This window comes from Aotus nancymaae, unplaced genomic scaffold (assembly GCF_030222135.1).
Source record: "Aotus nancymaae isolate 86718 unplaced genomic scaffold, 86718_ANA_hifiasm-v0.15.2.pri h1tg000010l, whole genome shotgun sequence".
NCBI classification, from domain to species: Eukaryota; Metazoa; Chordata; class Mammalia; order Primates; family Aotidae; genus Aotus; species Aotus nancymaae.
Window position 1 is genome coordinate 36,854,806 of NW_026988421.1, and position 17,262 is coordinate 36,872,067.

A 17,262-nucleotide genomic window follows, 5' to 3' on the forward strand; every position below is an offset into this window, starting at 1 on the left:
TTTTCTTTATCTAGTCTATCATTGATGGGCATTTGGGTTGGTTCCATGTCTTTGCTATTGTGAATAGTGCTGTAATAAAAATACATGTGCATGTATCTTTATAATAGAATGATTTATATTCCTTTGGGTATATACCCAGTAATGGGATTGTTGAATCAGATGTTTCTGGTTCTAGATCCTTGAGAAATTGCCACATTGTCTTCGACAATGATTGAACCATTTTATATTCTCACCAATAGTGTAAAAGCGTTCCTGTTGCTCTCCAGCGTTGTTAGCATCTGTTGTTTCTTGACTTTTTAATAACTGTGATTCTGACTAGGAGCCACAGTTTTCTCTGGGGTGTTTGGCAAGAGTAGAGTAGTTATTGTCTAAAAGTTGTCTTGCTAGGCTGACTCTTGGTCATTTGGTTAGGGAGAACAGGCTTTTGTTGAGGCTTTTTTAGTCCGTGCCTGTTGGTGTTTCCAGGTTGTTAGCTTCTTTACCTCCAAATCTAGGATATATGAAACAAAAAGGAAACCTAGGGAACTCACTATCATGTCATACCATAGGTTTTCAGTTCCCTAGCAGTATGCCTTCTCTCCACCTTTCAGAGTCTTTTTATGTTTGATGTATAATATACAAGGATTTTAGTTGTTAGTGTGAGGAATAGGGAGAAGTACATCTTTGCCTACTCCATCTTCCCAGAAGCAAAAGTTCTACCCACCACCTGTTCTTGCACATAAAATTATATTGGAATACAGCCATGCTTCATTTATATGTTGTCTTTGGCTGCTTTCATGCTAAAATGGCAGAACTGAACATTTGCAACAGAGACCATATGGCTTGCAAAGCCTGAAATATTTACCATCTGGCCCTTTACAAAAAAAGTTTGCTGACCCCAGCTTTAATAGGTTACATGACTTGCCATGGTCTTGTGACCAGTTAGTGGCGGATCAAGAGCTAGAATCCAGATCTCCAGATATTTGGCTTTTCTGTCTGTCTGTCTCTCTTTTATTTCCCTGAAATATTAACTGGTTTGTTAGAATATGGAAATGTCCTATTCTGATTGTCTATTAGTATACATTATGATCAATGAAATCACTATTTTTAATGTAATAGTCACAGAGAGTATTGTAGAAGGCGAGGTTAGCTCTTATGTGCATGTTTGGCTCTAGACTAGAGAGTGCTATTGAGTTTTTTGAAAAAAGTAATGTGCTCATTTATTTTGTTATACTGCATTGGAAGTAAACATGGTATTTTATTCTCTGAATTTAAAACACAGTATAAAAATTGATTTTTTATATTTGCTTTTTTTTTGAAACTTTTAGGATTTAATATAAGTGCATCTTCTATTTAGAGGCTTTATCATTACTAAAACAGATAAGTTATATTTTATGATAATGAAAGAAAAATTATGCTCTACTCTTAGAAACTACACTTTTTAAATTTTTCATATTGTGATTATTAGAATGAGTGGTGGTAGGAGGCTATATACAGTTCAGCAATAGAATAGGAAGTTCTCTTTCTTCCCAGATGGAGATATATTTTTATCACAAGAGTAGTATATGCTTGAAAAATATTCAAAAGAAAGCCTCTACTTTACAATCTTCACTCTCAGCAATTTAGTATATACGCTTCTAGATTTTCTGAATGTATAAACATGTATGGTATGTATTTGCATATTTTAAAAAAGCTAAATAGACTCATACTATGCTTTTTTCCCACTTAGCAATATATTATGACACCAAACAATTCCTAAGAGAATAAAATCCTTAATTTTTTGCATTTCAGTATCAAAGACACACAAAGTTTGTAAATGACTATATTTTATACTATGGTGGCAAAAAAGAAGATTTCAGGCGTTTGGGGTAAGTATCAGGAAGTTTACATAGAACGGAGTGTGGGGTTTGGAGAACTTTGAAGACCCACAGCTACTGATTTTCTGATTCTGTCATTCTTCCCTGCTTTCTACTCCAGTTTGCTTTTTATATTATAAGGTAGAGATACCATCTATATCTTCTAACTGAGTAGTTTCATGATTCCCATTTCTTTGGACAGGCCTCAAGTAGACTCTTTACCCACTGAGCCAGGTACAACCCTGGTGATAAAAGGATGCATGAGGAATGCTCATGTATCTTCTTGGCAAGGATCTTTGAAATAAGGAAATTTTTAGAACTTAATGTTTGGGATTGCTTTTTAAAAGGCAGGTAAACAAGAAATCTCACTCTGGCATTTCTTGCATATCAAAGACCTTCCCATGTTTAAGGCTCTTCTATCAGAACTTTTTTTTTTTTTTTTTTTTTCAATTTTTATTTTTATTTCAGTATTTCAGTAGTTTTTGAGATACAGGTGGTTTTTGGTTACCTGAATAAGTTCTTTAGTGATGATTTCTGAGATTTTAGTGTACCCATAACTTGAGCAGTGTATACCAATCCTAATATGTATTCCTCACCTCCCTCCTAGCCTTTGTTGCATTGAGTCCCCAAAGTCCATTATGTCACTCTTTTGCCTTTGCATCCTCATAGCTTATTTCCCACATATAAATGAGAACATACAATAATTGGTTTTCCATTCCTGAGTTACTTCACTTAGAATAATGGCCTCCAGCTCCATCCAAGTTGCTGCAAAAGATGTTATTTCATTCCTTTTTATGGCTGAGTAGTATTCCATGAGGTAGGGTTGTGTGTGTGTGTGTGTGTGTGTGTGTGTGTGTGTATGTATCTATATATCTGTATATCTATATCTATATGTATCACATTTACTTTATCCACTCATTGGTTGATGGGCACTTAGGTCGGTTCCATAGCTTTGCAATTGTGAATTGTGCTGCTATAGTGTACATGGGTCTTAGAACTTTTTAGTTTTGGGTGAGGTTTTTTTTTTTCTCCTCTAACATTTTTCTGAGTTGGTAGGACTCTGAGAAACTTTAGTACCATCTCATTTACCCCTGATTTATCTCCCCTATCAATTTATCCTGTATCTCCCAACAATCACTTTTTTTTTTTAACCCCAGTTAGCATTTTATTTTGAAAGATCATTCCCTTTGGCTCTCTTCCTCCTTTACTCAGTCTTCTACCTAGGAAACTGTAGTAAAATGAGCTATGGAAAACTTTTCATATTTTTTAAAATTAAATCTCAGCAGAGAGGCATTTTACAGACTTTTGATTAAATTCTGAAACTTATTTTCATTTACTTTATTCATTTAGTGTTTATTCAGGTTTCTCATTCTAGCTTTGGTAGCTTAGCACCATTTGTATAATTGAAACCAATGCTACAGACAGATTCCTTATCCATTTAACTTGCTTCTGTAGCAGCACTTTTTATAAGTGCCTTTTGAAAATATTGAAGTATTTTTATAAATATATGAACAAATATATACACTCACAAAAAGCTATTTATTATGTTTTTAATAAAATTTTCCAAAACTCACAGAGCTATTTAACCTAAATTTGACTACTTTCATTTTTGTATTAAATTGAAAAAGTTTTATTTTCCAGGGAAAATGACAAGACAGACTTGGATGTTATACGAGAAAATCACAGATTCCTATGGAATGAGGAAGATGAAATGGACATGACTTGGTAATTAGCCATCAGAGGCATAATGCATGAAATGCTTTAGTCCTGGCTCTCTTGTTTTCTGAGTGTTTTTTTTTTTTTTTTTTTTTTTTTTTGTCACTTAGTCAAGGTGTTCAGCCCCTTCACAGAACAATTCTTAATCAAGGACATAAAATCATACCTAGGATTATTCAATTCTTTTGGTAATTTTTGGCAGTTTTAACTGACTTCTCATTGTTTGACTTAGTCTTCAAAAAATATCATTTTTTTTTACAGTATTGTGTGTTATCTTGTAATATGCTATTATATGCTGCTGCTTTAATTTTTTAAATGTTTTGGGAAAAAGTCATACCTGAAAATATTTTTTAAATTTAAACATTACAAAGGGTAAACAGTGAAGAGTGATTGTCCTTCTCATTTGTGACTGTCAGTTCTCCAAATTCCCTCCCTGAGGGAACCACTATTAATAGTTAATATCCAGATACTCTATGCACATGTAAGTAATAGTTCTCTTAAAACATTAATGTTTATTTCATATGTGTTCTTTGACATCACTTGCAAGTAGCAAACCATGGTTGAGTTTCTAAATGTATAATATTTATATTTTTATGGATCTAGGGAGAAGAGACTTGCTAAAAAATACTATGATAAATTATTTAAGGAATACTGCATAGCAGATCTCAGTAAATATAAAGAAAATAAGGTATGCTTCCCACATACTTACGGAAAGAGATTCTTATTCAAGTAAAATGTTAACTTTTATACTATAATGTCCCATATTATTCTTTTAAAGATGCTAATTCTAGACTCAGTTGTCCTGCATTTATGATGTGTCATTTGGACCATTTAACCTCTGCAGCTGTGGAGTTTTACAAAAGGGCTGTGGAAATTTATGAAGGACAAGGATGCTTTGTTTTCTTTGTGAGCTGAGGCATGAAAAGTCTAAAATTAAACACAAGTGGCTATTGGATCCTGTTTCATCCTGAGTCTAGTCTAGAGCCTCTAGTGATTGTAATGAATGCTTTAACTCTACAGAATAATGTCTTATTTCACAGATGACGTTTGAAATTGATAGATTTTAAAAAATTGATTACCATTTATAGAGATCCAGATGTACACCTTCTATTACGTAAATGTCTATTCTAGTAAAATTAACATTTCAATCAGTGCTAATTAGCAATGGCGGATTTCCTTTCCCACTTTACATCTTAACTTTAGTTAATATTTTTATATTTTTATTTTTGGCTATGATGGCTCATGCCTGTAATCGCAGTGCTTTGGAAGGCTGAGGCAGGAAGGTTGCTTGAGGCCAGGAGTTCAAAACCAGCCTGGGCAATATAGTGAGACTCTGTCTCCACAAAAATTAAAAAAAAATTAGCCAGGTACAGCGGTACCTGCCTGTAGTCCTAGCTACTTGGGAGGCTGAGGTTAGAGGGTTACTTGAGTCCAGGAGTTTGAGGCTGCAGTGAGCTGTGATCATACCACTTCATTTCAGTGTGGGTGATAGCGAGACTCTCTAAAAAATAAAAAGTTATTTTTATTTCTATCTCAAACTTCAGATTATAGCTGGAAAAGGTGACCCAGGAGCAGATCTCAGTTGGAAATGTGAGAGGAAGGAATGTTGCATAAATATGTGTTATAGGTACTGTATATTTGTACTAAGAAAAAAACTTATTTAAAAAGCTATCTTATATATCATGAAGATTTCTTTGTCATTTAAATCATTTGATCTCATTAGACCTAGGGTTGATTTAATAATTTTTTTCAGTAGTCCCTTTAATATGTGTGTTGTTTCAGAGTTTCTTCTAGAAAATAGTAATAATGTTCATTTTGTGTACCTATTTATAAACCCACGCACTTAATATGTCCCCAAAACTTCTGTTTCTTATGAACCGGTTATGGACTTCAGTTCACAGCTGTCTTCTTTCTGTACCACATCTGATTCAAAAAGCACCACAGTAATTGGAGTTAAAGTTACTATATTATAAATCAAGCTTGAAAATTATGTCTTTCTAGGAGCGTGTAACAAAGCGGGTTTTTCAGCTCTGGCTTGTTCATGGATTGTTCTTAAGTTGTTTTTTTCTTTCTTTTTTTTTTTTATTTTTCCCCACCTCCTAATACCATCATAATTCTTCAGTATTTTGTTGTTGTTCAGTATCTATTGAAACTGGACTAGGTACTATGGATTAATACATGGTGATTACTCTTCAGAAAAAGCTAGTCTAGTTGAGGGAAGAAGGTATACATAAATAAAAATTAAATATTTGAATTATCAATTTTTTAAAAAGCGTACCACTGGAAATCCAAGAGAATGTTGAAAAAAAGTATATTTTTCTACTAGAACATGATGAGTGATTGGATATGAGGGTAAATGCAGCAAGAAATCAGATATGACTCACAGATTATGAGCATGGATGCTGAGAGAAATACAGAATTTGGAGGGGGATTTTTTTATAGGGGGAAGATAATGAGTTTGGTTGTGGCATACCATGTTTGAGGTGTTGGAGAAAGAGTAATGGCTTTGGTTCCCTTGCTAGGATGCACCTTCTCTTCCCTTTATTTGTACAAAGACAGAACATTATTCACTTAATTAAAACCAGCTCCTAATATATATAGTAGATACTTTTAGAGCATTTTTGGTGAATTTCCACCTTTGCCTCTTACTCCTATTCCTTTCTTTATTGCATTTCCCCTCTTTAGTTGGTTCATTGTATCATTTAGGATTAGGTTCAGCTGCAAGGACAGAGAACACTCTCGGAAAAAACCACTGGCTCAAATGAGCTAGAAAGTTTATTTTTCTTATACATAAAAGTCCAAGTGGGTGGTCATAAAGTCAGAATTCGTCTTGTTTACTGCTTGCGTATGTGACCTCATTGTGATGAGTGCAGAGTGAGAAGAAAAGGAGGCTCAGCACCAAACCCTGAATAACTTCAGCTTTAATCCAAACTAGGAAATTTATGTCAGGAGAGAATATACAGTCTTTAACTAGTAGGATATAATGCAGTTGTTTTGTTACATTTATTATTTCCTTGTAAGATTATAACCTTCTTGGTGACATATTATTTAATAATCACTTTATCCTCAGTGGAATGCCAAGCCCAATAGGTAGTTGCTTAATAAAGTTATCTGTTGACTAGATTAATGAATGAAGGAAGTTTGGAGACTATTGCTGTTACACTTGGCCATGCTTCAGTAGACATCCTAACATATGTTGGATGGCAAGCAATCTCCACATATATATATATATAGGATTAAAAATATAATTAAACAGAGTTATCCTGAAATTTAAGTTTTTCCCCCAGATTTGGAGGATTTTATTTTTGCTGGGTTTTAATCAGAATATTTTGAAATATTTTAAGCCTTTATTTGCATTTAAAATACAAAATTGCCAAATTCAAGTAATAGATCGATGATTTAAAAAAAAAAAAACAAAAAAAAACAGTTGAAATTGCCAGGCACAGTGGCTCTTGCCTGTAATCCCAGTATTTTGGGATACTGAGGTGGGAGGATAGTTTGAGGCCAGGAGTTCACAACCAGCCTAGGCAACGTAGTGAGACCCTGTCTATATAAAAAAATAAAATTAGCCAGGCAGGGTAGCACATGCTGTAGTCCTAGCTGCCTGTAGTCCTAGCCACTTGGGAGGCTGAAAAAAAACCACACACAAACAGACTGAAGTTAGCAAGGCATTGAATGCTTTATCTGAATCCTCTGTCTTAATATAACAATCCTGTTAACTCAAGGTTGTTACTATTCCCATTTTTATACATGAAGAGGAAATAGAGAAGTTAAGTAACTTTTCCAAGGTTAAGACCTAATGAGTGACAGAGCTTCTTGAGTTGGATACAGGTATGCATGTTTCTAGAACTGAGTGATTTTTTTTGTTTTGTTTTGTTTTGAGACAGGATCTTGTTCTGTTGCCCAGGATGGAATGCAGTGGCATGATCGTGGCTCACAGCAGCCTCCACCTCCTGGGTTCAAGTAATATTCCTGAGTGTATTTTTTGTTTTTAATTTGTAGAGCATATTTAGGTTTACAACAAAATTGAGCAGGAAGTAGAGAGTTCCCATATACCCTCTTCCTTCATACATGCATAGCCTCCCCTACTGTCAGCATCCCACACCAGAGTGGTACATTTTTTACAATCAGTGAACCTACATTGATACATCATTATCACTTGAAGTCCATTGCTTCCATTAGGGTTTACTCTTGATATTGTACATTCTACCACTTTTGACAAATGTATAATGATGTGTGTCCACCATTATAGTATCATAGAGAATACTTTCACTGCCCTAAAAATCCTCTGTGCTCCACCTGTTTATCCCACCCTCCTTCCTAATCGCTGGCAACTACTGATCTTTCTACTTCCTCCATAGTTTAACCTTTTCTGGAATATCATATAGTTGAAATCATATATGTGTAGCCTTTTCAGATTGGGTTCTTTCACTTTGTAATATGCACTTAAGGTTCCTCCATGTCTTCATGGTTTGATATTTCCTCTTATCACTGAATAATATTCATTGTCTGGATGTACCACTGTTGTTTATTTATCCATTCATTTAGTGAAGGATATCTTGGTTGCTTCCAAGTTTTGGCAATTAGAAATAAAGTTGCTGTAAACATCTATATTTGGGTTCTTGTGTGGACATTAGTTTTCAGCTCATTTGTGTAAATACCAGGAAGCATGATTGTTGGAGTATACTAGTTACTATTCTAAGTGCTTCATATGTATTATCTCATTTAAACCTCTAAGAGTACCAAGGAAGTAGGTACTCAAATTTCTGCTTTACATATATGAGGAAGCTGAGGCAAAAAGAGATTAAATAACTTCCCCAGTACTATATAGCTGTTAAGTGGTAGAGCTAAAATGCAAACCTAAATAATCTGACTCCAAAGGCTGTACTTTTTTGTACTAGAATATACTGCTTCTTTACTATACCATAACCTCTTTTTTTCTTGTCAGTGTTAATAGAACAGGATATATTATTTGTTAACTTAGGTATCTTGTGGCCTGGCACCTATAACTTTTAAGATATCTTAAAGTAGGTTGTTCTTAACAGATAAATTGATAATTGTTCAATGTATTTTCAAGTACTTTAAATCTCATAAGAAGAGAAAAATCTGTCATGATGGGAATAACATTTATTCTTAAGTTGGTGAATGTCATTGTTGGCTCCGTGTTTAGGTTTCTGTATAATTTAAATTTAATGTTTAAATTTACATTGGCATAAATGTATTTTTTTTATTATTAGTTTGGATTTAGGTGGCGAGTAGAAAAAGAAGTCATTTCAGGAAAAGGTAATTCTTTAAAATTTTTACTTTTTAATAGGATGAGCTTATCTTGATAAGTTACTGAATTAGAGTCATTGAGTAAGATCATTCCTAACATATACAATAAATTGTATTCATGATGCATTATTAGCAAAGGTCAGAATATAATGCTTTAATGATTATTACCTTTATAATTTTGCCATTAGAACATTCAGTTGAGGATATGTAGAAAATATTTAACAAATTAAAGATTTCATAGCAAGACAATTTTCAAGAAAAAGAAAGCTTCATTCTTTTCCTTTCTTTGTTAATTTTTGGAATAATGAATTGATATTACTGTTTTTCAGCCAAATTCACATTGTGAAAGTAGAAGTTAAATATCACGTTAAACCCGATAGAATTTTTGGATAGGCTAGACTCATTTTGGGAAGTCCCTGAGATTGAGCCTAAATACATAGTCTAATAGCAAAAGACCAGACATTTGGTAGGCAGTCAATACATGCGTTGTCTATGCCTTATTGTAAATCTGTTCATAAAATTTTTCCTGGAAATTGTATATTTCCATGCTGTCTCTTGCCGTAAAATTAGCTCCTTACTGAGTAATTGCATTAAGTGTTAAAGTACTGAAAACTATATAGTAGCACTAAGGAAATAATTTTAAACTTACTTTAAGAAATCTTTTAAACTGAAAGATTACGTTTTTAAATGATTAAATATTTATGCTATCGCTGTGGCTCATATATGTCTTCCATAAATTGGATATGTTGGGTGTGAAATTGGATGTGCCATAAAAGAACATTAAGGAAAAAGAATAAATTTAAAGCTATTTTAACTTTTGTGTTTTTATCTAAAATAATGAGAAATCCTGAAACATCTGTCACAATTTTAATATGTTGTACTTTTACTGAATGAGATTTTTCAGGTGAGTTTATAATGCTACCTTTTAGAAAAAATTGATGGGCAGTCTCTAAATTTATATAACTTAATAAAGGATGAGTCAGGAAAAGGAAAGAAAGCTACTAATGTGATTTCTTTTATGAAGTTATAATTTTGTTGCTGTTTTAACAACAAAGCCTTACCTTCCAAACATATAGATCTAATAAAATATTCATTTGGAATGAGTTTAAAAGGCTGATTTAGAAATCAGTCTTTTTAGAATATAACTTTCTAAATTCATTTTGGTAATTTTTAAAATTTTTATGAAAAAGATTTACTGGTTACAAATTTGCTCCTGTTGGTGCAAATTATTGTGATATAAATTAATAAAAATTTGGTCTTGTCTTTTTGCCAAAGTAAATTACTGTTGAGTCGTTTCTCTTTTTTTCTCTCGGGTCATCAGTCTTTTTTTGGAGGTTTTAATATATTGTGGACATGGTAATGTGTGTCATGTTAATAATAGTGTCAAGTTATTCTAAAATTTAGAGTATCAGGTTTGTCTACATATTGTATTTCACCTCAAAGTGCTAGAATTTTTAAATGTGTTTTCAAGGCCATCTATGCTAGTATTTAAAATAAATGTCATTATGTTAATACTTAAAAATACTAACTTTATTATTACCATTAAATATTGAAAGGTTTCACCCAGCCATAAGTGCATGTACTTTGGAAAGTGTTTTTTTTCTTTTGGGGTATTTGTGAGTATATTGGTTTTTTTTTCTTTAAAAAACCAACTTTTTGAGAAATATGTCCATTCTTTAATACTCTCTTTCCAAAGTGTAAGATTCCCTAATAGGGAGCCACAAAATGTCTGTCTATATACAGTCTATCAAGCAAGAATTCTGTGACTTATTTTTTTTGTAACAGTACTTTGATTTGATACTTGTATAAGAGTTGATTGAACATATTATTGTGGTCAGTTTTTAAAGACTGACTAAATATGCTAATAATTTACATATTTTAGAAGTATATTTTAGAGATAGTACTAGATCATGCAGATAAATATTGTCACCAACTATCATAGCTAATATTCTTTTCCTTTCTGCAGGTCAATTTGTCTGTGGAAATAAATATTGTGATAAAAAAGAAGGCTTAAAGAGTTGGGAAGTTAATTTTGGTTATACTGAGCATGGTGAAAAGAGAAATGCACTCGTTAAATTAAGTAAGTTGATTTTAGGGGGGATATGATTGATTCTTCCAACTTTGTCTTTAATTTAAAATTAAAAATATATAGACTTTAAAATTCAATTACGATTTTTAACATATCTTTCTGGATGTGCTCTTTTTTCTTGGAGCTTCCCAACGTCTCAAAAAACTTTTGAACCTCAAATTTTTACATTTTTACCATTACAGTGGTGTTTCGGTAAAAAAAATCCTAATGTCAAATGTAAACTGGTAATTTGTTGAGTGGAGATCTGTTCCCATTAACCTGAGCATGTCACCAAGTTACATAGCTAAGGGGCACAGTATCAGAAAAGGCAGTGTAGAATCTCACATTAGCTGATTATTCAGGGATATTGTCTTAGCACAGACAATAAATAAATTCACTCTGTTTGGCAGTATTAAGAAAAACTTTAGGAAGGCATAATTGTTCTTGACATCAGTCTTAAAACCATAGGGAATAAATGCTCCAAAATACAGCAGTTTCCCTTAGGATGCATGTTTCAGAGTCTGTCATTCTTTTATTTATTTTTTAAGCTAGTCTTCATGTGTCACCTGTTCCTCTCCCTCATCATATTATTATTGCCTTTAGCCTTCTCTGGGTCCTAAATAAATGTTCTTTCAGAGTTTTCTGCTCATACCTAATAAAATTCGAGAATGTCCCTACATGCTACTTATGCATATCAATACAGACTGGTTTTGGAGTTCCTTCTGGAAGTGCTCAAGAGGAAAAGTCAGCCAGTGTGGGCTAAGATTAAAGCAAAAAAAAAAAAAAAAAAAAAGACCACAATTACGGAACTGTTTGAAAAGGTCCTTTGCATTTGAAAGTTCTTAGAGCACTTCAGAGGACTATGCCCACATTATCATTAGATATCTTTGATATGAGACACATGTTAACATGCTTGTGGAATACAGTTTGTTTTTAGAACAAATAGGCAACACATTTTTCTACAGTAGTGTTAGAATATTTTCAATTCCTTAAGCATTCTAATATTTTTATTACATGTACGTGTGTATATATTTGCATTTTTGAGGAGATGAAGATTAGATTGTTTTCTTTAGATTGTTTCCCCTTTTATAGTAATGGAATATAAAGAAAGTGAGAATTTATGATATTAAAAGTAGATTGGCAGTATAAATATTCAAAATTAGCCATTCAGTGGTGTCTTTTCTTTTTAGGATTATGCCAAGAATGTTCCATTAAATTAAATTTTCATCACAGGTAATGTTTTCTAAAATGCCATTAATGTTTAGTAAGCCAGGATATAGTTATTTACCTGCACTAAGTGTCTAAATATAGACTTGAGTAGTTGATGGTTGAATTGATTGATTGTGTAGAAAATCTGGTATTGTTATATGGCTACCTAAACCAGGAGTTTAGAAGTCCATCATGCCCTATTCCTGCCAAGCAGTTTTAAAATGTGAAGGCCTATGTGGGGTGGTAGATGGATGTTAAAATTTTTAGTTTGGAGCCAATGTTCAGACACTTTAATATTAGAAATTGTGTTGTAAAGCAGACTTCATAAAGCAGTTCTTGTGTCTCATTTAGACAGTGTTTTAACTGGAGTTTGCCATTCTTACAAAGGATTAGACACCTCTATACTTATTTTAAATGTTAAAATCAAGACCAGGTGCAGTGGCTCCTGCCTGTAATCCCAGCACTTGGGGAGGCCAACATGGGTGGATCAATTGAGGTCAGAAGTTCAAGACCAGCCTGGCCAATATGATGAAACCCCATCTGTACTGAAAATATAGAAATTAACCGGGCGTGGTGGTGGGTGCCTGTAATCCCAGCTGCTGGGGTGGCTGAGGCAGGAGAATTGCTTGAACCTGAGAGGCGGAGGTTGCAGTGAGCTGCATTCCAGCCTAGCAACAGAGAGAAATTCTGTCTCAGACAAACAAACAAAAAGTTAAAATCAGGCTCCTATTGAATGAGCTCTAATGTATCTGCCACATGAATGTGTAGGAATACCAGTGTCCTGCAGTATATATAAGATCATGGGCTTTGAAATCAGACCTGGGTTTTTAATTTCAGTTTCTTGACTTACTAGGCTTCTTCTTGGGCAAACAGCTTAACCTCTGTAAGACTTAATTTTATCAGCTGTAAAAATGAGGCTACTAAGGCTGTTGTGGGGAATAAAAGAAAATGCATGTAAAGTTCTTGCCATAGTGCCTGGCATTGAAGATGTTCAGACTAAATTTTTGCGATTTGCCTTTGTGATGGTCAGGTTTTATGCCCTAAATGACAGTTAAAAGTTCAACTCTTGCAACTTTACAAAATATATACATAAGCATATTAATTTTAAAATGGCTTTCTTTGTTTTCAATCACATGGATTTGTCAAAAAATAACAGCTTTGTTATAAATGTGCCTATATAGTATTTTAGCTGTTAAATGTTAAATAATATTTTTAATTCTTAAAATTAGCAGGATTATTTTTATTATTTTCATTATTCTTTATTTTTTTGAGACAGTGTCTCACTCTATTGCCCAGTTTGGAGCACAGTGGTGTGATGATGGCTCATTGCAGCCTTAGCCTCCTGTGCTCAAGTGATCCTCCCACCTCAGCTTCCAGAGTAGATAAGACTACAGGCATATGTCACCATACCTGGCTAATTTTTTTAAAAAGTTTTTGTAGAGATGGTGTTTCCCTTTGTTGCTCAGGCCGATCTTGAACTCCTGGACTCAAGCAATCCTCCTGCCTCAGCCTCCCAAAGTGCTGGGATGATAGGCATAAGCCTCCACACCCAGCCAGGATTTTTTTTAGATTACTTGAGTAGCCTAAACCTTTATTTTCCCTTCCCATCGATGATACTTAAAGAAACCAGAGATTTATTTTGACCTTGACTTTTGAGCTTCATTTCAAAATGGAAATGATTCTTACAAAAGAGGCAAGAGTGGTTACTGCATTAAATACTATTATAGCATTTCATATATACACTTTAACTTGGAAAATCTGTTAAGCAAGTTTTTTGAAAGTAATCTTTCTCTTTGTCTCTATCCTCCTTGCCAGTCCCAATTTCAGCATTATCACCGTTTCCTGTTTAGTATTTCTTTTCTTAACCTATTAAAATTAATTGCTTGTTAACCTTGTAAACCTGGCCTAGAAGAGATAAAGCTGCAACAGTAAGAGTATAAACTATAAGTGGCCTGATGTTGATGTATGCATTAACAATAAGCCCTTTCCATTTTCGTTCCACATGCTTTTACTATATTCCTTTATTCTTAAAAGAAGAAATTTCTATTTACTGGTAGTTTAGAGCTGTTATAGCAGTTTCATCTTGTTTGCGCTTTTTTAACATGTAGATGGATATGGATTATGTGAAGAGAAATGAGATTTGTTTTTATAATTTTGTTTTAAATGGCTAAGTGATAGAATATAGAAAGAAGGAAACAAGTACAATTATAATTTGTATTTACTATAGTTTATACAGGACTTAGAGAAAATAATTATTCGTCTTAGTGTTTAGACTTCATTATCTTACAGAATGGTTTTAATTAATATACTAGCCTAAAATATTCACAGACTCACTTAAGTTTCCTTATTATATTAATTACACTTAAAAAAATAAGTATTTTAACTGATTTTTGTTTTTGTTCGTTGGTTTTTATTTTTGAAAAGGTCAGTTGGAAAAGTTAACTTTAATTTTTTATTGTTTAACATGAAGGAGAAAAGAAATCAAGTCAAAGCAAAGAAAAGATAAAACCAAAAAAGATAGTGAAGAGTCATCACATAAAAAATCCAGATTATCTTCTGCAGAAGAGGTTTCCAAGAAAAAAGATACAGGTAAAAGGAAATTAAGATAAGGGATCTACTCGTATTTATGAGCATGAAATATAATCTGCCGTATTTCATTCATATAATTGGTGAGTGCATTCAGAATTTCGTTTTATGGTGGTTGAAAGGAAACTGGCTGAGAATTTAGATATGAATTTAAAGTGACTTACAGGAGTTTTAAGAACTCCTGTAAGTTAATTAAGGGTTAATTTTAGTTCATTTTTGGCAGATAGTATAATATTGCCAGTTTTCTAATTCCTGGCTTTGTCACCTACAGACCTGTTACTTTGGATAAGTTACTGAACTGCTTTATTTTTCTTATGTGTATAGGGGTGAGGTGAATACCTGGCCTTCATACTGGGCAAGTTTATTGGAGAAACTCAAATAAGAATGTGAAAAGCATTTTGAACAGTGCCTTTAAACAGTCTATCATCTATAAATCAATATAAAATTGTAACACCATTTTATTTATAATGGTCTACAGATTTTTTTCACTAGTTTATGAGTTTTTAGAAATGAGAAGGATTGACATATATCTGTGCTCTCAGAACCTAGCATGGTACTGTACACATATACTTAGTAAATGGTTACTAAATTCAAGTTCATTAATCAACTGCTTGCTTTTTCCTCAGCAGTCCTTAAGCCCTCTAAGACTCAATTCCTTCATGTATAAAACGGTCATGATTCCTTTTAGAATTGTTCAGAAGTTGAAATGAGATAATTCATTAAACAGTTTGCATAATACTTGGCACATATTAGCTATTATGAAAGTACTTCTAGTTGCTTTTTTAGCCCATAATAAAGTAGATAGATAGTCAAATTAGATTCAAGCCAATGTTAATATAATATTTGGACAGGAGAGGGCTCTCTTGCTCCAGCTATGAAGGTCATTAGATAGGTTGCATTCTTAGAAGCATTTACTTCTTCTTGCACATCATGATTTATTCATTATGTAGACAGAGTTTAAATCTACAAGTCCTTGTGATCCCATCTACTCCCATAGCTTCAAGTATATGGTGTCACCAAGCTTTAGACTTCGTAAAATTGATAGATGGCGAGAGGACGATACTGTTATTTTAATTGCTTATTAAGAGATAGCGTTTGTTGCAGAATGCTTTTTTGTCTCTATCTTAATTATTTCCTACTGTAAGGTAAATTTTAACCAATAAAAGTTAAAAATATCTTTTGAGTTTTAAAAACTTACCCTTATATGCTAGTAAAATATTAATGTCACTTAAGAAATTTGTTGCCCTCATTTTATTATATGTTCATTCTTATCACAACTGTGATACCATGTTAATCACTGCATATTCTAAATGAAAGAATTCATCTCTACTTTATAAAATGTTACTCAGTACAATCAGAATAGATTGGGTAGATGAATACTCAGGTTCAGGGCTGGGATTGGACCCTTCATATTAAGCATAAATATGCATGTGATCTTCCTTATAGACGTTTTTCCTATAGTGTTTCATCAGTAGATGACACTTAGGTTGACCTAAAAACTAATATCAGAAATCTGGGGGTTATCCTTGATACTTTCTTTTTCCTTATTACTTATGTTTAATTTGTCATTAAGGTCTGTGAATTTTACCCACAGAGTGTATATTTCTCAGGTTCTGTCCACCCTACTACAAACCACTACTTTTTCTTATGGACTACTGTTACATTCTCCTTACCGGTTCCACCACTGTCTTGCCATCCCTCCCTCCTCTTAATCCAGTCTCCATAAATCAATGGTTTCCTGTTGTTTTTAGGCTGGTAACTAAAATCCTGGACAAAGCTAAAAGGTTCTGTGTGATCCAGAACTTGTGTACCATACAAGTCTTGTTTCTCACCACTCCATATCTCACTTTCACACTCCCCTCATGTAGCCTTTCAGTTTCTGGAAATGCCAAGCTTCTTTCAATTTTAGAGGTTATATGGATGCTGTGTCTTCTGTTCCTAAAACTCTCAGTTCTATCCCAGCTCACCTTCAGGTCTAAGCTCTTAAATGTCATTTCCAAGGATCCTTCCCTGATTTCATTCCCCACCTTGAATCTAAATTAGGACTCTAATTTTTAATGCTGTCATGGCTCCTGACACTTTCCATTATTACATATATGACAATGTAAAAGGCAAAGAGAAGCAGAGATTCTGCCTGCTTTGTTCATTGCTATGTCCCTAGCACCCCACTAGCTCATTCGTGTTCAGCATAAATAATAAAGAATGAGAGAATAAAAGACTTTGAAGATTCTTCAGGGATAGAAAACCAAAGCAGGATGGAATTAAGACATCTGTTTCTTATTCTCTATTTAGAGTGCCTTTGAGATTAAAGTCTCTAGAAATACAGCTTTTTTACCCCCAACTTCTATGGCATATAACAGAAAATAACAAAATTTTAGCAAACTTTTAGGAAAACCATGTGGAACTCTTTAATATTTTATCTGGGATCATCCAGAATTAGCTTTATCATTGACTTGATTCTTTCTTGCCAGACCACCTTAATTTGGATCAAACTTGAAGAGTAATTAATAAATGCTTAACATCTCAGCTGCATTTGGACTGTTGACATGCCTCAAAACTACTTCCTTTAATTTT

At 33.3% G+C, this 17,262-nt stretch overlaps 1 protein-coding gene across 9 annotated transcripts in view; it reads left to right on the forward strand.

The window, feature by feature from the left end:
* Positions 1-17,262, forward strand: part of LOC105718949 (protein FRA10AC1) — a 33,459-nt gene that overhangs the window by 5,786 nt on the left and 10,411 nt on the right. For 6 of the 9 annotated variants that reach the window (XM_012454801.3, XM_064374104.1, XM_064374105.1 and 3 more), the window contains 7 exons: positions 1,771-1,847; positions 3,477-3,560; positions 4,155-4,239; positions 8,789-8,834; positions 10,792-10,905; positions 12,084-12,126; positions 14,573-14,691. In XM_012454801.3, the coding sequence (XP_012310224.1) occupies positions 1,771-1,847; positions 3,477-3,560; positions 4,155-4,239; positions 8,789-8,834; positions 10,792-10,905; positions 12,084-12,126; positions 14,573-14,691 (568 nt within the window). The remainder of the gene's footprint in view (positions 1-1,770; positions 1,848-3,476; positions 3,561-4,154; positions 4,240-8,788; positions 8,835-10,791; positions 10,906-12,083; positions 12,127-14,572; positions 14,692-17,262) is intronic. The other 3 variants (XM_064374107.1, XM_064374106.1, XM_064374108.1) reach the window with 1 other exon arrangement.